This window comes from Cyprinus carpio, chromosome A1 (assembly GCF_018340385.1).
Source record: "Cyprinus carpio isolate SPL01 chromosome A1, ASM1834038v1, whole genome shotgun sequence".
NCBI classification, from domain to species: Eukaryota; Metazoa; Chordata; class Actinopteri; order Cypriniformes; family Cyprinidae; genus Cyprinus; species Cyprinus carpio.
The window spans coordinates 20,015,778-20,033,532 of record NC_056572.1 but is presented as its reverse complement, the minus strand read 5'-3'; the positions used below and the strand labels follow the sequence as shown (position 1 = coordinate 20,033,532).

Genomic DNA, 17,755 nt, shown 5'->3' with positions numbered 1-17,755 from the left:
AATACTATTTTAAATGAAAATATTTGTATGAAATACATTTTATTAAATCTAGATGTAAATGTATTACATGTGCATGTATTGAATTTATTAAATCTGCAATTGTTACTTTAAAGAGCTTTTTACATGATTTAATCCATAAAAAAATTGTTTGTAATAAAGTAATGTATTAAGGTTAATTGAGCGATATTAAATAATATTTTTGGATGAATAAAACCAGTTACCATTTTTAGGTTACCATTTTATCAGTGTACATTTAGGGGAAAAGTAACTAATCATTAGTTCTATTTTAGTAAGTTGTGTAAGCATACTCAAAAACACATAAAACTTACAGTTATTTACAGTTTCTGCAAATAAATAAAGCCATAAACACACATAAAGCTACACACAAACATGGTCACTAAACAGTATCTGACAACATAAGTAAATATTTGTTTGCTTCAATAAAACTTAAAGGCTAGGCTGTCAGATTCCATTTTTCCTATAAAATGTCCAATGGTATGTACAGTGGGTATAGAAAAGAATCACCCCCTTTAAAATAATCACATTTTGTTGCTTTGCAGCCTGAAATGAAGATGGACACAGTTTTTGTTTTATCCAGCTGTATTTACTCAGTGCAGCTTATAACATCCAAGTGAAAGACCGCTGGATAAAACAAAAAGTGTCTGTCCATCTTCAATTCAGGCTGCAAAGCAACAAAATGTGATTATTTTAAAGCTGTATGTAACATGTCAGCAATCTAAGTGTGTTCTCTTTTAAGACCTTAATAGTCTCTTCTTCTGCACTTTATCATCATTATAGACATTCAATGATTGTATTTCTGTCCATGTCAGTTCCACTCTGTGTTCAGACATTCATAACCAAATCCTCAGCTGTGATTCCAGACCAATGATCAGTCCCATATTAACAGACTGCAGTCTCCTCTTCTGTCTGTCTTTGGGTCATCTAGTCTTGCGATCATTCAGTACCTTTTGGTGTCCATTGGCCTCCAGGCCATCAAGTTTGAGGTGGTCCTGGCTGTAGAGGCGGATAAGAGCTCCAGGAAGTAGAGCAACACAGGCGATCAACAGGAGCTGCAGCAAGGTGCCCAACGAAAAGATGTCATCCATAGAGTGGATCTCAGACAAGATGGCACCCGTACGGACACAGATAAAATTATAAGGGATTAGACCTGGGGAGAACATAAGCGTTTGAGATCATGAGAGTTGCTTTTCAAGGTCAAAATGGAATTATTAGGAAAATTTAGGTTATGCAGAATTGCAATGGTTTGTATGTACAGCTATAACATAAAAAATACATTAATGTAAAACTGAACATGTACTGTAAGCTCACCAATGAGGATGGAGAAAAAGAATATGGGGATGGGGATGTTGAGGATTGGAGAGGTGATATTCAGAAACCAGTTTGGCGTCGTGGGAAAGAACCGCAGGAAGAGCAAGAAGAAGAACAAACTACTCCTGTTCTTTTCCACCTAATAGAGAGAGATTCATCATGTGCTCGTGTTGCATTAAGTTTCAACTCCAAAGTTTTATAACAGATGAAAATAATGATCATGATCAGGGTTGCCAAACTGGGCTACTTTTAAACATTTTTTCATCACAAAGTATGCCTTATATATATATATATATATATATATATATATATATATATATATATATATATATATATATATATACATATATATATATTAAAATAGTTATATATATTTACTCTGTGTTGTTATCATCGTAGTTGTGGAGTGGACTCTATTCTTTAGAATTTAGAACGATTTTTATAACTGTATCTTTATTGTTATCATTATAGTTATCCTTCTTGGTGTGAACAGGCATTATGGGATAAAATTTTTCAGTTCACACATTCCCTTGGAATCAAACCCATTACCTTTGCATTGCTAGTACTGTGTGCTACTGTTTAGGCTATAGTACATGCAGAGTATAAACAAACAAAATGAAAAGTCATAAATACAGTCACTGACTAATTTTAGAACATTTATTAATGGAAAATCCCTCTATATCATGTGCTCATGATACCTAGAGGCAACCCACCAATCTCTGTAGCATCGCCACCTTCTCAGGGAAGAGCCTGACGATGTGGTTTTTGCAAAATGTACGGGACAGCAGGTAGCAGTTGGCGGAACCCACTGTAGTCAAAGTGCAGGCGATGAGGAGTCCATGCCACGGCCCAAACAACGCCCCTGCCAGCATGTTCTAGACATGACAGGAAAGATTGACAGTGAAAGTTGTTATATTAGGTCATCAGCTACATATAGTCAGTATTGTATATAAACTGTGTGTGTGTGTATATATATATATATATATATATATATATACTGTATATATATATATATCTCACATTAATGGGTATAGTGGGTATACTTTAAAATAATCACATTTTGTTGTTTTGCAGCCTGACATGAAAATTGACTTTTTTTTGTTTAATCCAGTTTTTGTTTTACTCAGTGCAACTTATAACATCCAAGTGAAAGATTAAACACCAACATGTCATAATAAAATAAAAAATAAAAAAAACTGAATCACTGAGTTGGTCTAGTAGACCTCTTTTACCAACCAAAAAGGACGAGCCTGGAAAGGCGAAGGACTGCTTGTAGAGGTAGGCACTGCAAAAGAGGATGAACACATAGCCAGTGTGTTCTGTCTTATAGAACTGCAACAGCTCGGCTAGTTCCCTCAACTCGTCCAGATCAGACGGGAACTTCAACCTGGAGAAAACATAAGACATTATGGAATCAGTAAATAAAAAGCACTGAACTTTTAAAATTCTCTTGTAATTTCTAACAGATTGGAGAGTGGCTGTTCTCTTCCCATCAACCAAATTGCTTACCCTTACCAAAATCAGCACTAAAGAGACTGCTTTGAAGGAGGACAAGGGTTTAAATCAATGGATTGAGTGGGTACTGTGGGCTTTAGTAATATGACTTATATGAAAAAGCCCTTTGTTGCCCGCAAAAAGTGGTGACCAGCAACTGTTATTGAAAGAGATATTTGTACATGATTTAACTGATATAAAGTAGTTTTGGTGGTATAAATTAATGTTTTAAGTTGATTCAGTGATATTACTGTAAATCATATTTTTGACTTTAATAAAAACAGTCAGTTTAGATGTTACTGTTTTAGGTTAGCGCTTTTTTCAGTGATTTTACAAGTGTCTAAGTGGGTAATAAAATACAGTTTGTAAAATTAGATATGTCTGAAGGTTGAGAGTTTTTTATTTATTTATTTTTTTTATGAAATACAGGACAAATCTCATATGCCTCTTTTACATTCTTATAATTAACTAAATGAGTGAATAATTTAGACCAGTGTTTTCAACAAGGGTAAGGGGTCTGTGACCACAAGGTGGTACCATGGTGATACTGCAGGAAGTCTGACAAAATTAAATATTCTTTAAACAAACATAACATAACTTCAACTTTGACCAAAGACAAAGTTAAAGGGACAAATTCACCCAAACATGAAAACTCATTTACTCATGATTGCACTGAACCTGTATGACTTTGTTACTTCTGCTAGACAAAGATATTTGAAAAACACTGAGAAACAAACAATGGGAGTTTAGGACGACATGAGGGTGAGTATATATTCATTTTTGGAAGAACTGTCTCATCTAATTTCATTTAAATGTCTCAAATTTCCTTACATATTAAAATGTATTACATAAAATTAGAAAGGACATGACTATTGAATTATTTCAATAACAAAAATGGAATGTAAGCATCACAATAAACTACTGTATATAAATACATTATAGTACTATTAATACATACTGTAAAAAGCAGTGACTTGCACCTGATTTAAGCCATAAAATTTAGTTTTAAGTAAATTAACTTATTTAGGTTTAGCCATATTGATAATATTTTTTTAAAATAAAAATATTTTTGACGAATAAAACCAATTAACTTTTTTTAGGGTAACTTTTTTTTTCTTTTCTTTTTTTCAGATAACAACAGGCTTGAAATCAGCAAAGGGTTTTTAAAAATGGTTGAAGGCCCCTGATCAAGACAATAGCCTGTCAGCAAGATGAGAAAGATTGAGAAAATCTGCCCTCAGCATGAGTGAAGGAATGAAATATGATACACCAGCTGAACGGAAATAGCCTCTCAGCTGTGGAAATGTGCTTTTATGCGTGTGTGTGTGTGTGTGTGTGTGTGTGTGTGTGTGTGTGTGTGTGTGTGTGTGTGTGTGTGTGTGTGTGTGTGTGTGTGTGTGTGTGTGTGTGGCTGTACTTGATGGCCAAACTGTTTTAAATGTCTTTAAACACATGATCACATGATCATCAGTAAATATGTGGATGAATTTCTCTTCTGGTGGTCACAGGGCTCTTACCAACAGATGAATCACATCTTGGGCAGTCGTGAGTAATCTAAGCTCCTTACTGCCGACCAGGGGGTCATTTGGGCACACAACGGGGCGGTACTCCCCACCCATGTGCCAAAGCAGAGGTCTTGATTTCACATGTGTACCCAGTGTGACGAATATAAACATGTGATATGCTCCAAATTAAATTGAGTGCACACTGAGTATGTTCTCACAAGTACAACAATATGAGAGCCTTCAGTAGAGGAGACTGACCAGACTATAAACAAAACAGTAATAAGAAAAACTACTTTTAAAAGTCATGGCATATTCAGCTAATTAACCCTATTTTTCTTTAAACAGCTGATTTTTATGGCTACAGCACTATAAAACATGATACATGCAAGTTAACACAAAATTTCCCTTCTCTTATAACCATGGGAATTCCCATCCAAAGATTCAAACAGCTATTAGTACACAGACTACAGCTGTCTCTGCCATCACTGCTGAACAACATGTGAAAAACTTCATCTCAATCTCATCAGCAGATATTTTTCCAGGGTACAGAAGAGTGAGCTAACCAAGAAATGAACCAAGACATACGGGTCACAAGACACTATGGAAAGGTCAGATGTTTGGACGGAATGTGATGATGGTAGACATACAACAGATCCGTTACCCAATTTGAAACTTCAGTGTGCTTTCCACTGTTATTCTAAGTATCTGGATGACATAAGTGCACAGGGCTTTTGAGACCTCTCTGCTCTCCTTTTATTTATTTGTGATTTATTTTAGCTTGTCATACCAGACAAACATGTTGCATATGAACCATCCAGATATCTCTTTCTTTCCATCCTCCTCTATATTGGACATCTCAGCAAATTCAAGAGGTCCACTCCAGAAGGCAGTTGCCTGATCTTATAACTGTCACCTCATGTCTTTTGCCAGGCTCCAATTCTGAGACATGACTGCTAATGTTGATTTGCATTCAGAGCAGACAAGGTAATAATTAAAAGAGAGTTTAAAATAATATTAATAATTAAAATAATTATATTTAAAAATATATATGATAGGCTCCAGCATCCCCTGGATTCTACAAAGGACAAGCAGTTTTGAAAATGGCTGGATATCATTTTAAAAGAAATTAAATTACCAACCCCAAACTTTTAAATGCTACTATATTCATGTATTTCCTAATCGTGGTATATTTTAATATGTGGAACATGTTAGGGCTTTTGTTTTTTGTCTAGTCAATCTGCTACACTGAATATTGTTGCACACACACACACAACATATATAATACAGGATCTACAGGACTATGTCTGGAACTAGGGGTTCTCGTACTCCTTAATTCACTCATTGCATACAGTCACACACATGCAAAGCAGACAATATCTGAGAACCAGATGCTTAATAAGAACTGACTAAGGATCAGGTCATTTAGGTCCCTGCCAAGGAGACATGAAAGGACAGATGAAACGTTAGAGAAGAACAGGAGTTTTGATGTGGGTTGCATGTGAAGCACCTATGATCTGGACATTTCCCACCCTGGGCCCAGAGCTGCTCCTCACACAGTATAAAGTAACGCTGAGGAGGAGAGAGCACAGGAGCTAAATGTTCCAGAATATTTGCCACCATCAGAGAATAACTGCCAAAGCTTCTCTTTTTCTACAGTACACATCTATCTCTCTCTTTTATTTCTTATTCTCCCACTACTCCTTCTCAGAAATGAGATGACGGCATATAGATTATAATAAATAAACCAATACCGAGTCAAACAGACATGCAGGCAAATAAGGAAGAATGTGAAATTAATGAAGATAGAGAAAACTAATAAAAAAAGGAAGAGGGAGCTGTTCCACAGGTAAAAGGGAGCGCTGTCACAAACTGCATGTACTGAAGAAACAATGTGAACTTACTGCTACACTGCAACATATTTATACATGAGTTTAATGACCATCCAATATATTATTAGTTGAAATGTTTTATCAGTTTTAACATTTTTAACGAAGAGATGTCATATAGCAACAGACTATGAATTCAGATCGTTGTGGTTAATAAGATGTTTGTAATGTTAATAATATTATACTGTATTAATAATATTTATTTGAATATAAATAAATTACCTGTCCACAAATAATCAAAAAAAAAACTGATTCATGAACGAATCATTTAGACAGGTTATGTGATTCACAAAAATGGTCGATTTTTGATTTCCGATTCGTTCGTGAATCGGACTCGATCGTTCATATTTTGAGTGGGACACTTTCACTGAATCTTTAACTTAATTGGAGATCGGAGAAACAACATACAACAAGCGCTGCTCTACACTGCTCAAAACTTGCGTTTGAATCATCAGTGGCAAATCCTTTAAAGACTGTGAGTCAGAACAGCAGGCATTGTAGTCTTCTCTCCCAGGATCAGGAAACAGTCCTCCATGAAATGTGCTGCACACATATGAATATTTGGGTTGTACTGTTCTTGAACAGTGTTGTAAATACAACTTAACCACTGATTTCTAGTTGTGTCCTCTTTTGGAAGGCCAAACAAAGTATTTTCGCTTTCACAATGAAACAGCGTCTCCACGACATGGCGCTAGTGGCAACAGCGAGAATCAAAGTTACGCCTTCTTTCTTTGCGTGAACATTTGGCCAGCGTTATGCAAATCTTCCCACATCATGACATAGACATGTGGGGGTGTGTTTAAACAAGGCGTTTTAGGTGGGTGTGGACAAGTCTTAATTTTTATAAAGAATATCTCTTTGGGTTTGAGACTTTAGTCTTTGGAACTTTAGGTATCTTATCTATTCATGAATAGCTTGTAACACTCCAAAGAGAAAACTTGAAATCGCATCATATGACCCCTTTAATAATAGGCTTGTTCGAGATGCATCGGCACTGCGCAGAACGATCGGTGTATTACATCATAGGACCACGAGAGCAATTCAAAAGCATAAAGAGCCGTCTGCTCTATTATGGCTCTCGCGGTACTTTGATGTCAAACACAGATCATTATGCCAGCGCCGATGCACATCAAGCAAACCTGAAGCCATCTACACACTGCACGATTTTAGCAATCCTATAAGATCATCGCTGGTCACATTGTGCGAAATGGAGCTAATAAACTTGGGTACACGATGCATGTAGACTGTACGATGATGGCACCTATTGACTTTCTATAAAAGAATAAAATGTTATTAGCATGCGCTGGTGGTAAACAAAAAGAGCATAATGAATCACACTTTGACAGCTGTAGTTTTTATGTGTGCTGAAAAAAGTGGGAGCAGCGACAGTGGAAGAAATAAGAGCTTGAGGTAAGCAGTTTTATGTTTTAGCGCCATGTTGATTTTATGTCGCATTTTTACTGGTTGTTCAGTAAACGTGGGTCGTAACTGCAAAGAGTGTTATTCACTTATGTGCGATGAACATGCAGAATTTCTGACACTGCCAGAAAATTATTGTAGGCTATCTTTTGTCGCAAGACTGTGACAACGGCCAACTTTGAACCTCTCTCACTGTACGACATAGGACCACCGATTACGAGCCACGATCACAGAAATCGCCACGATTGTTTCACGATCTGGGACAGTCAAAAATCATACAGTGTGTCTTGGTCTTAATATCAATGGCAGATGTGAACCAGTTCAACCTTTTAAAGCACACGAAACATCAATAGCTACCAAGCCTTAAAATTTTATTTTATTTTATTTATTTAATTATGTAGGCTATGTTGTGTATGTTCATCTGAAATAATTTCCTAATTTTTCATTTGTTATTACAGTAATTATCAGCACACGTAAGATTATTAAAATAACATTCAGAAATGACCTGTAGGTAAATTGTGTGTTATTAAAACGCAAGTTTAACAGATGTGTTAATTACCATTTGACATTTAATAGTGAATTTAATAGAATTCATTCAGCTACAAACAGTAGCATCAGTAGGAATTGGTCACAAAACAAAGTACCAAAGATAAGATGCATTGAGATCTTATTCTAATAATTCTACCTGAGTTCTTCCTCCTCCGGTTCATCGGCAGTGTGTTCAGAGTCAGTGTCGTGAACACGGACGGCACGAGGACCCGGCGGCAGGAACACAGACAGCAGATACAAGTAAAAAGTTGCCGCGGCCACCAAGGCAATTAAACCCCAGATTGAGCGCATAGTCCCGGGCAAGATCTGTCCAAAAACGACACGGTTGCACTTGGTGCTACACCTGTTAAATAGCAGATCCGCTCAGTGGGCAGTTTATACATGTTACGTCTCCAGCACATGGAAGTACGTGGACCTACTGTATTGAGTCAGTGAAGCCCCCCATGAGGGTGGACCTATCTGTCACATGAGACCCCCAAACATACGAGCCTTTGGTTTTGGGACTCTGGGAACAGTATGTGTAACTTTAAAAAAACATTATATAGAACCCTTTTAAACTAGGCTATGTAACAAAACATTATAGCCTATTTTTAGAGGCTATATCAATGCTGTCAGTTACTTATTTTCTGATCTGCAGAGTAGCCTAATCACGTGTCATCCAAAAATGAAACTTTACCATTTTTTTAAGTCATTATATTTATGTCGCGAGTAGGTCATTTGACCTCATAAAAGACACAGTCTTATTATCATTTTGTGGTTTAGGCTTTTGTTACTTGTGAGCAGGATGGTGTGGTTCAGCTTCGTATTCTTTATTGAAAGAACTGGAATTAAAAACAGCTGCTGAAAAAAAGTGAGACACCGTGACACTGTATTACAATAAAATACAGAAATATAACAAAATGTACACACGACAGTTAATATGTGCACTGATTCACTAAATGTTTCAAACATGATGTTTCAAAGTCAAATGTGCTTAAACGGCAACAATGGTAGCTACTTCATAACCATGGAATACTTTATTCTACAATCTGACCAAAAAGATATTAGGAATAAGTAGTGCTGTAAATAAAAAGAACATTTTAATAAAACTATGCGACTATAAAAATGTAAAGTGATGTGCAACATATAAATGAAATATTAATAATTAAAAAGAATGCCTAGTAATAAAGAATAAGATTTTTTTTTTTTTTTTAAGTGGAATGAGCAACTGGGTAAATAAAAAACTGGCCTGGGTTTACAAAGTTTCCATAAATTATTGGCAAAGAACATCCATTCAAGACATATTCCTGGGAAAGATTGGGAATGGTTTGAACAAATTTCGACAGTTTGGAACCAGTTTTACTCAAATGAAGTGAAAAATTTAAATGAGAGAATGGATCTTATACTGGCCATTACAAGCAAGGCTTTCACTGAGTACTGTACTGTCTTAAAACATGGACATCTGTCTTTTCCCCTTTTCTTTTCTTCTTCTTTTTCAAAGGTTTAAACTCTGAAGCAGGAGTTCTCAACTCTGGCCCTCAAGCTCAACTTTCCTGCAGAGTTTAGCTCCAACCCTAATCAAACACACCTGAACAAGCTAATCAAGGTCTTAAGGATTACTAGAAAGTTGCTGTCAAGGTGAGTTTGATCAAGGTTGGAGGTAAACTCTGCAGGGAAATGGACAAAGATGGCCAGAGTTGAGAAAACCTGCTCTGAGGCAACAAAAGTTTATTGAATTTTGTTACCACATGATGGCAGAGTTTCCTTCATAATCAAAGCCCAAAGAGGAACCAACACAGGGTGTGTTTTGGAGAGATTTGGAATTAACGTTTTAACTACTTGTTTAATAGACAAGTGTCCAAACTCCTGTAATAAAATATGTGTCTGAAATCGCGTGTGTGATTTAATCAAAATAATATTCTTGTTAGCCTATCAGGTTTTAGGGCTCAGGTTTAACCTGCAGTTATGGGTAAGGGAGAAGAATGTTATATATGTTTGTTGGACAGGAATGTTGATTCAAAAACAAGGCCTTGGCACTACTTAGGCAAGAAAAATAAAAAAGAGAGTGACAGACATTGCAATGTTTAATTAATGTTCCCCTTGAGGAAGCTGTTTCATCATCAAGGACTAAAATAACCTTCCCAGCATACTGCAGAGGCAGATTCATTGACAAAATGCTGCTGTGTGTAGACTGCTGTGTAAGTTCTCTACAGAACTGTCGTGCCTGACTGCGAGTTATATATTGATGACAGGCATATTTGTTTCCACATTTTCACGACTAGTTAAGGATACACTGATTTGTATTGTGTGGAACATCTCTAATCAACTGATTCCTATTCATTGATGGGGAGTTTGAATGCACGTGGTGGACACACACAGACCCAGCAGGCTGTGCTGGATGCTGAGTGGATTTATTGATTTCTCTTTGTGGAGTCACAATTTTGTCATTGATATTAATCAGTGACACACAAAATAAAAAACTGTGAGATTTCATGCTTGATATTAAAATCTTTAACTTTAAGGAGCTTTTCCAGGAAAGAGAGTGATGGTGTTATAGCTTGTCCATCATCAGTGTTCTGTCACTGAGTCTGTGCGAGCGTGATGTCTTTCACACAAATAAAAAATAGACCGTGGAAGATGAAGGGATTTAGTTGTAAGGTGCACTCTCAGCTCCTTTACAGGGCGCTGTTCACTTTAAAAGGACATACTATGAAGCAGGATGCTGTCAGACAGACACAGAGGGAATGCTGATAGATAGGGACAAGAAAAAAGTAAGAGAAATGCTTTATATGAAAATAATTTTTTATTAATAATCCTTTTAAAAAAAATAGACCAATAGACACTCATCATAAAAAAATTGTTCATTCAAAGTTGAAAATGATGCCATTATTTAATAACCTTCATGTTGTTCTCGACATTATTTTGTGTGTGGGTTAAATTTTGAAAATGTGTGCAATATTTTGAGATATGAGATATTTTTCATGTTATCTCTTCATTTTTCGTCTGCTATTGAAAGTCTGCAAAACCAATATTTTCAAACTTCAAAAAACATACATAAAGACATTGTAAATGTAATCCATATGAATCAAGCATTTTTTTATATGATGAAGAGATTTTCATTTAGGCTTTAAAAACATGATCAGTGCACGCAAATAGAGCACATCAAATATGTTAAAAAGAAGATAAGATGTACTTGGTTGATGCATGAGAATGAAACTCACTGATTCTCGCACAGCAAACAAGTAAGTTTGAGCTTTCATTAACCATATTTAATGTGCTCTGTGTATTTGCATTCTGAAGATAAACAAAAGTCTTATGGGTTTAGAACGACATAAGGGTAAGTAAATTTTTGAGTGTACTGTTCCTTTAAATTTAAGTCTATTCCAGCTATTCAAAGCTATTGTGTGGCTTCATAAGACCAATTTTATGATACTTTTTTGAAACTTGAAAGCCTCAGTCCCCCTTTTATTGTGTTTGCATGAAAAGAGTGACCACTACAATTGTTCCTTCACAGGACAGAAAGTCAATGGCAGAGTAAATAATGACAATTTTCATTTTAATTACACTTTAATTTTTTTTTTTCACAGTAACTTAATATTACTCCATCAAATAAATAGTTTTACCAAAAGAACCCTAAAAAGATGTATCAAAACCAGAGTTTTAATTCCTCCAGCAGATGCTCTGCATGTTCACACACAAACATATGCACACTCACACACTGTCCCCGAATGATTTATGTTCACCCCTTGTAGTTACTGAAACATCTGGATCATGCATTGGATCCCTTAAACAAATGAGACAGTGAAACTACTCCCAGGAGATCTACTGCAGTTCCACTGGAGTTCTACTGGAGAATCAGAAGCTGAACCTGAAATGACCTGCCAAAAACATAACAGTAACAATACATTAATCTAAATTCAAGGGGAAATCCAATGTTTGGCAGATAAAGCTTTAATAAAAATAAAAACGAATGTAAAAAAATAAAAAATAAGATGAAAAACATACAGTAGTCTCAGGATGGAGCAAGAGAGCAGTCATGCATTGCAAGCATGTAAAATCATTCAGAGGATCGTGTTAGATGGGGTTTTTCCCCAGATGGGATGCTGCACTGCTGAAATAGAAGTGTGTAACCCGGTTTTGGTGATGGATATAACTCTGCATCAAGCTGAAGGTCCAATTACTGCCCAGATCTCATTACACTGAGAAAGCAAGACAACGTTACACACACTAAACAGATTCAGAGATGGTGTTATCCTGCCAATAACAATCTCAGTGCCTCGGGCAGTGTCTGTTTGGTGGATGATAGCAAATGTGATATTGAAGTTGTTCAATAAAACTCAATGTCTGAGTGTGAGAAAGATTTCTCAAATGTGTGTGTGTGTGTGTGTGAGAGACAGAGAGAGTGTGTGTGGAGGAGGGTGCTTTCAACCTAGATATATAGTTATCGCTGCAGGCTTTGGTAGCTATATATTGACCCCCCACCCCCCAACCCCTAGTTCACGTGCCAGAGTCAAAGAGCATCCAAGGGGGAAATATTCAATCAGACACAATGTCTAAATCACAAATCCTGGTCTAATTTTAATCTCAGTTTCTGTGCTTTCATCTTCTACACATCAGAGAGCACGTTTATCTCATGATTTATTGTCACCATGAACCCTGAGGCTGAAATCTACACATCTAGACTGCCTTTGTATGACAGTTTTCTATTATTTGTATTCAAGGTGCCAGAAATCATTGTTCTAGTTCATTTCACAGCATAGTGCGTGACATACAAAAGAAAGATTAAGCTTTGTTGTTGCTTCATCATAAAATGAATGATTTTCAGAAGTGGCGTCCTTGCCAAGATGCAGAAGCATCAGCTGCATGAGGATGAGGTACAGCTGAAAACTGTAGTAGAACATTTTACTGATTACTCTTTCATAGTTTTCTCAGTTAAAAATGTCTTCACAATTTAAAATCTAATAAACATGATTTTGCATACCTCAAAAGTAGCTAAACACATAAACCTCAAAAACATGTATGTACAGTTTCATATTGTGATATGCTATAGTCATAAGTGATTAATAATATTCCCAGACCATATACAATAATAAACAATGATATGCACGCACTAGAATCATATTCAAGTCAAAATAAAAGAAATGCATGTACAGTCCAGAAAAGAAAATTATTATATAATTATTATGACTATTGTTGGGTCTTTGGCAAATTTCTTTGTTCCTCTTAGTTGCTTTAGATGTCTAAGTGTCTGCTAAATGCATAAATGTAAATGTCTCTTGTCTACCTGATTATGTACTAAAAAGTATAGTGTTTGTGGAAAAAACAAACAAACTAGAATGCCTCTAGACATGTATATATGCATGTCTCTGTTCTCTGTCACAGTGTATCACTTTTCTAAAGTCAGCAACACCACACAGCAGGTCTTTTCCGTCAGAGAAAGAGAGAGCAAGAAGAGGTTTATGACAGGATGTATTTTGTTTCATATGTGTGCAGATTGTCTCTGGCAGAAGCATATGCAGCAGTGCTGAGCAGAGATGGCACGCTGCCCTTCTCTCTACCTCAACACAGAAGAGCAACCAAAGCTGCAACAGAAGCCACACACCCACTCTCGCAAGATGTGTCCTCAGCTTAGAGCTACATTGAAACCTTGACTTTAATCGAAATAGTGTCAACAATCTGGTGAAACATAGTCTGCTTAATCTACTTTATATTGACATCCATGAAGTATTTGAAATGTAAATGCAGTTGATGATTAGGAAAAATGACAATGATTACAATGGTTCACTGTGAAACAGAAACTGAATTTACTCTCAGATGGACTTATCAAACTTAAAAGTTTGGTATAGTATTGGTATGTTTTGTAAAAAATATGTTTATATACACATAATTAATTTATGGGTGAACTATCCATCTAATCTCAGGTTATTCCAAACCCCGGGTTATTTGATGTTTCAGGCTGGATTAGAAATAAATCCTGGGTATTCTGGTTTCAAGATTTCACACTGCATATTTGAAAACCATGGGTTTATTTGTGGTGGCAATTATTGGATGAACACAACACACAACCTCTTGAAATAACAACCTGAATTTTCAGACCATAAATGTAAGAATAAAACTATAAAAGTCTATTTTTCAGACCAGTTGACAGTTTTCCCGTCACTGTTTGACATTTCATTTGACATTCACTCAAAAGCTGAAACATGTGAAAGTCTCTGTGACTGTACAAAACATATGAATAGTTAATTAGGCAAGCTGTTCAGTTTATGATTGGTTGTTGCTAAACAACTACTTCACACTGCATCTTCCCAGAAGATGCTTGTGCTAGTCACACAAAAGGTTAAAAGCAGTGGTAACATACAAGTGTAAAACGTTGCTTTAGCAGGGTTTAAAAAGATGATAACCCAGGGTTAAGCGCAATGGGAAAAGCCCAAATTAAAATGTCCACTTTTATTTAGATCTCAGATATCTTACTCTGCATAAACTCCAGAAGGTGCAGTCTCATGAGGAACTTTTTCTGTAAGGAAATAAATTAAGGAAAGTTTCCCATCTCTCTGCCTTTAGCAGAATCTCTCTTTGACAAAGAACACCAAAGCAATAACACAGAGAATAACTGTGGCCTGGGGCTTATTCAGAAATAGGGAGAGTGAGTGATGGAAAAGTGATTGTCCTTTGGGCAAATGTTTGAGGGACTTTCTGGCTTAACCCATATCTGTGAGGATGATAGATTGTGCTAACAGTATTTTCTCTAATCATACATATTACAGTGCAGGGAGAGTACAGTCACAGTTTCAAGGGCGGTAAACCATGTGTGAATGGGCAGAGGTGTATGTATAATCATACTTTAGAGTTCCATGTTAAATAAAGCCTACATTTGACAGAAGCCTACAGAAAGAGACTAGTTTCCAGGTTTCTTTCCAAAAAAAAAACAAAAATCGAATACTGAGGCATTTGTAATATCTGTTTTGCTTTACAGTTTTCACACACAAACATTGTGGGTTGCCACTTATCCCAAAATAATCCCACCCCATGACCACCTTGCCAGACTCTCCACACTCCCAGAGAGAGAAAGAATGTACACCCTGCACCCTGACTGCTAACAACAAATCCCATCTCTGGAGAAAGTCTAATAAATCCTTTCCCTAGGATCAGCAGACACTAGGTTCATTGATTGGATAATTATTGTGACACATGTGGTGGCAGCAGCCGTTTGGCTTCATGACTCCTCTCTCCAGTGAAACATGGTTCATTTATGAGCCTACCATTCTGCGTGGCCTGCCTGCAGCCTCTGACAAAGTGGTTATGGATGTTGCCAGTTTAATGGAAGTTTGTGTGTGTATGAGTGGCTGTGTGCATGTGTGTTTCCCTTTTTATTCTAGAGAGAGTCAGAGACAGTAATATGGGTCTGGAGAGGCAATAAAATGTAAACGAGATTGTAGTCGTGTGACATTAACAATCTTTACTAACATTGTGGAGGTTTTGCTCGCCGACAAGACAATAAAAACAAATAAATACGGTTAACACCAGTGAAACGTTTGAATGATGAATACCTTCCTTGTTTCCCTAGAGACAGTGCATATTGACATTTCAGTTGAAGGTGAAAAAGAATGAGATGTAATTAAAGTGGAAGAGGTCAAGAGAAAGGTTGTAAACAATGCATATGAAAAAGTCTAAAGCTGTGCAATTATTCTGCTCCAGAAGGCCAATCACATGTGAAGCAATTATTCTTATTGATAGATACATTTATCCTGCCATTTTCTTGCAGTATTTCGCTATAAATTGTGCAATCCTCGCTCCCTTTCATTTTCATAAGATACCAAGCTTCTCTTGTACACATAGCATTTTGAATTTTAGCAAAAATACTTTGTCACAGTTAAACACAATTTTATTTGATTTTATTTATTTATTTATTTTTACTCTGAGGCAGAATCGCCCATATGCAAATGGATTGTATGACATATATAGTTTGTGTCAGTACTTTAATTCCTCCTTTGCCTCATTTTATGCTAGAGTGTTTGCAATAACCTTCTGTCCTGTTAACCTGTGCTTTATGATTAAAGACTGTGTTTTATACTCAATCTGTAACGAATCCGGTCTATAAACTTCCATTCACTCACCACCAGAAGTCACCCGCTCTCCACATGGACTCTCACACTACACAGACTGTTACACATCACCCTGGACTACATTTCCCATGCTCCATTGCACTGATCACAAGCTCACCTGAAACCAATCACAGACAGCTGCTACCAATAAAATACACTATATAAATCAGTCTCACGCCACCATTCAATTCAGAGTATTGTTTAACATTTATTACTCTTCTAGCGGTAGCTATTTTATGGAGCCAGTTCCTGTTCCTAGTTTAGCCTTGCCTGTTTTCCTGTGTGAAGATCTTTGCCTATGTATTTTGGATTGCCCTATCGTCTTGCCGTTTGAACTCTGTTTGCCCCAGTCTGGAATATTGTTTGTGTTTACAGATTAGCCCTTTTCTCGAGTCCTCTGGATTCTGTTCGCCAATCGAAGACCTACGCTTGTCCTAGGATTACTCTTTGTCTTGCCTGTGTTGTACCTGTTTGCCATTGTTTGACCCATGCCTGTTATATGCCCACGACTTGGAAATAAAGCCTTGCATATGGATCTGCATGTCTCGTTCACCACATTACATGATCATGATCTTTGTCTTTTCGTCTGCAACAGCTGGCATTCACTGGGTAGCTGAAGATACTGTATATGTTTATATCGTATTTACAATTCCCCATAGTAAAATTTGTATATGAATATGTTGATTTTTTTTTTTTTTTTCATTTATCAACCATATATGTCAACAATATATGTTTTATTTTTATGTGCAACTTTAAGAAAACATGTATAAAAAAATCTGTATGCTTATACATGTTTTTGTAATAAACTTTTTAAATCTATATTTTATATTTACTTATATGATATCAACATGCATTGAGAGGTTTTAGGTTGGATATACATGAACATGACATATGTCCAAAAATTTATTACACATACATTAACATACATATTTGTATGGGATGAATATATATGTTAATATATAAAATCATTACAATTTTTAATAGGTTTCATATATATTTTTCTTCATGTATAAACAGTATATTATGTTTATGGCTTCCATAAACATCTTTTTCTAATAGCTGTTTTTCAGATCAGTTGGATCCAGTTTACACTCCAGTTTTCATTTGTTATTTTCAGGACATGACTGATATAAACTACGAAAATACATTTGACAATTAAGGTATTGGATATTTCTGAATATTGGCTCAGACTCGCTAAATGTCAAGTTATCATAAACTGTGTAGCACTCCTGTGCTAAAGGCATTGGCTTTTTAAAGCTGTGAAATCAATTTATCTTTTGATGATATTCTATATGGTTTGTTCTCTTCATGCCATGAACTGAATTTCTTCAGTCATACCATTTTTTTCTTTCATCTTTTGATAAAAGATCACCTGCAAGTAACTTGAGTGCAGTACTCTCAATGCTATAATGTGGCCTTGCCCGTTCTGTTCCACACTACCTAATCCACTGAGAGACTTAAAAAGACACAGGAATTTTCTCCTTGATGTGGT

The 17,755-nt window shown here is 36.1% G+C and overlaps 1 protein-coding gene across 1 annotated transcript; it reads right to left on the bottom strand.

Annotated features, from left to right (window-relative positions):
- Positions 1 to 595: 595 nt before the first annotated feature.
- LOC109107778 (transmembrane protein 41A-B-like) lies at positions 596 to 8,625 on the bottom strand. The gene is made up of 5 exons (XM_042757015.1): positions 8,319 to 8,625; positions 2,566 to 2,716; positions 2,043 to 2,204; positions 1,330 to 1,468; positions 596 to 1,168 (listed from the first exon to the last, which is right to left on the bottom strand). The coding sequence occupies exons 1-5, from the start codon at positions 8,471 to 8,473 to the stop codon at positions 939 to 941; spliced, it is 837 nt and encodes a 278-aa protein (XP_042612949.1). The 5' UTR covers positions 8,474 to 8,625; the 3' UTR covers positions 596 to 938.
- Between the last annotated feature and the right edge of the window lie 9,130 nt (positions 8,626 to 17,755).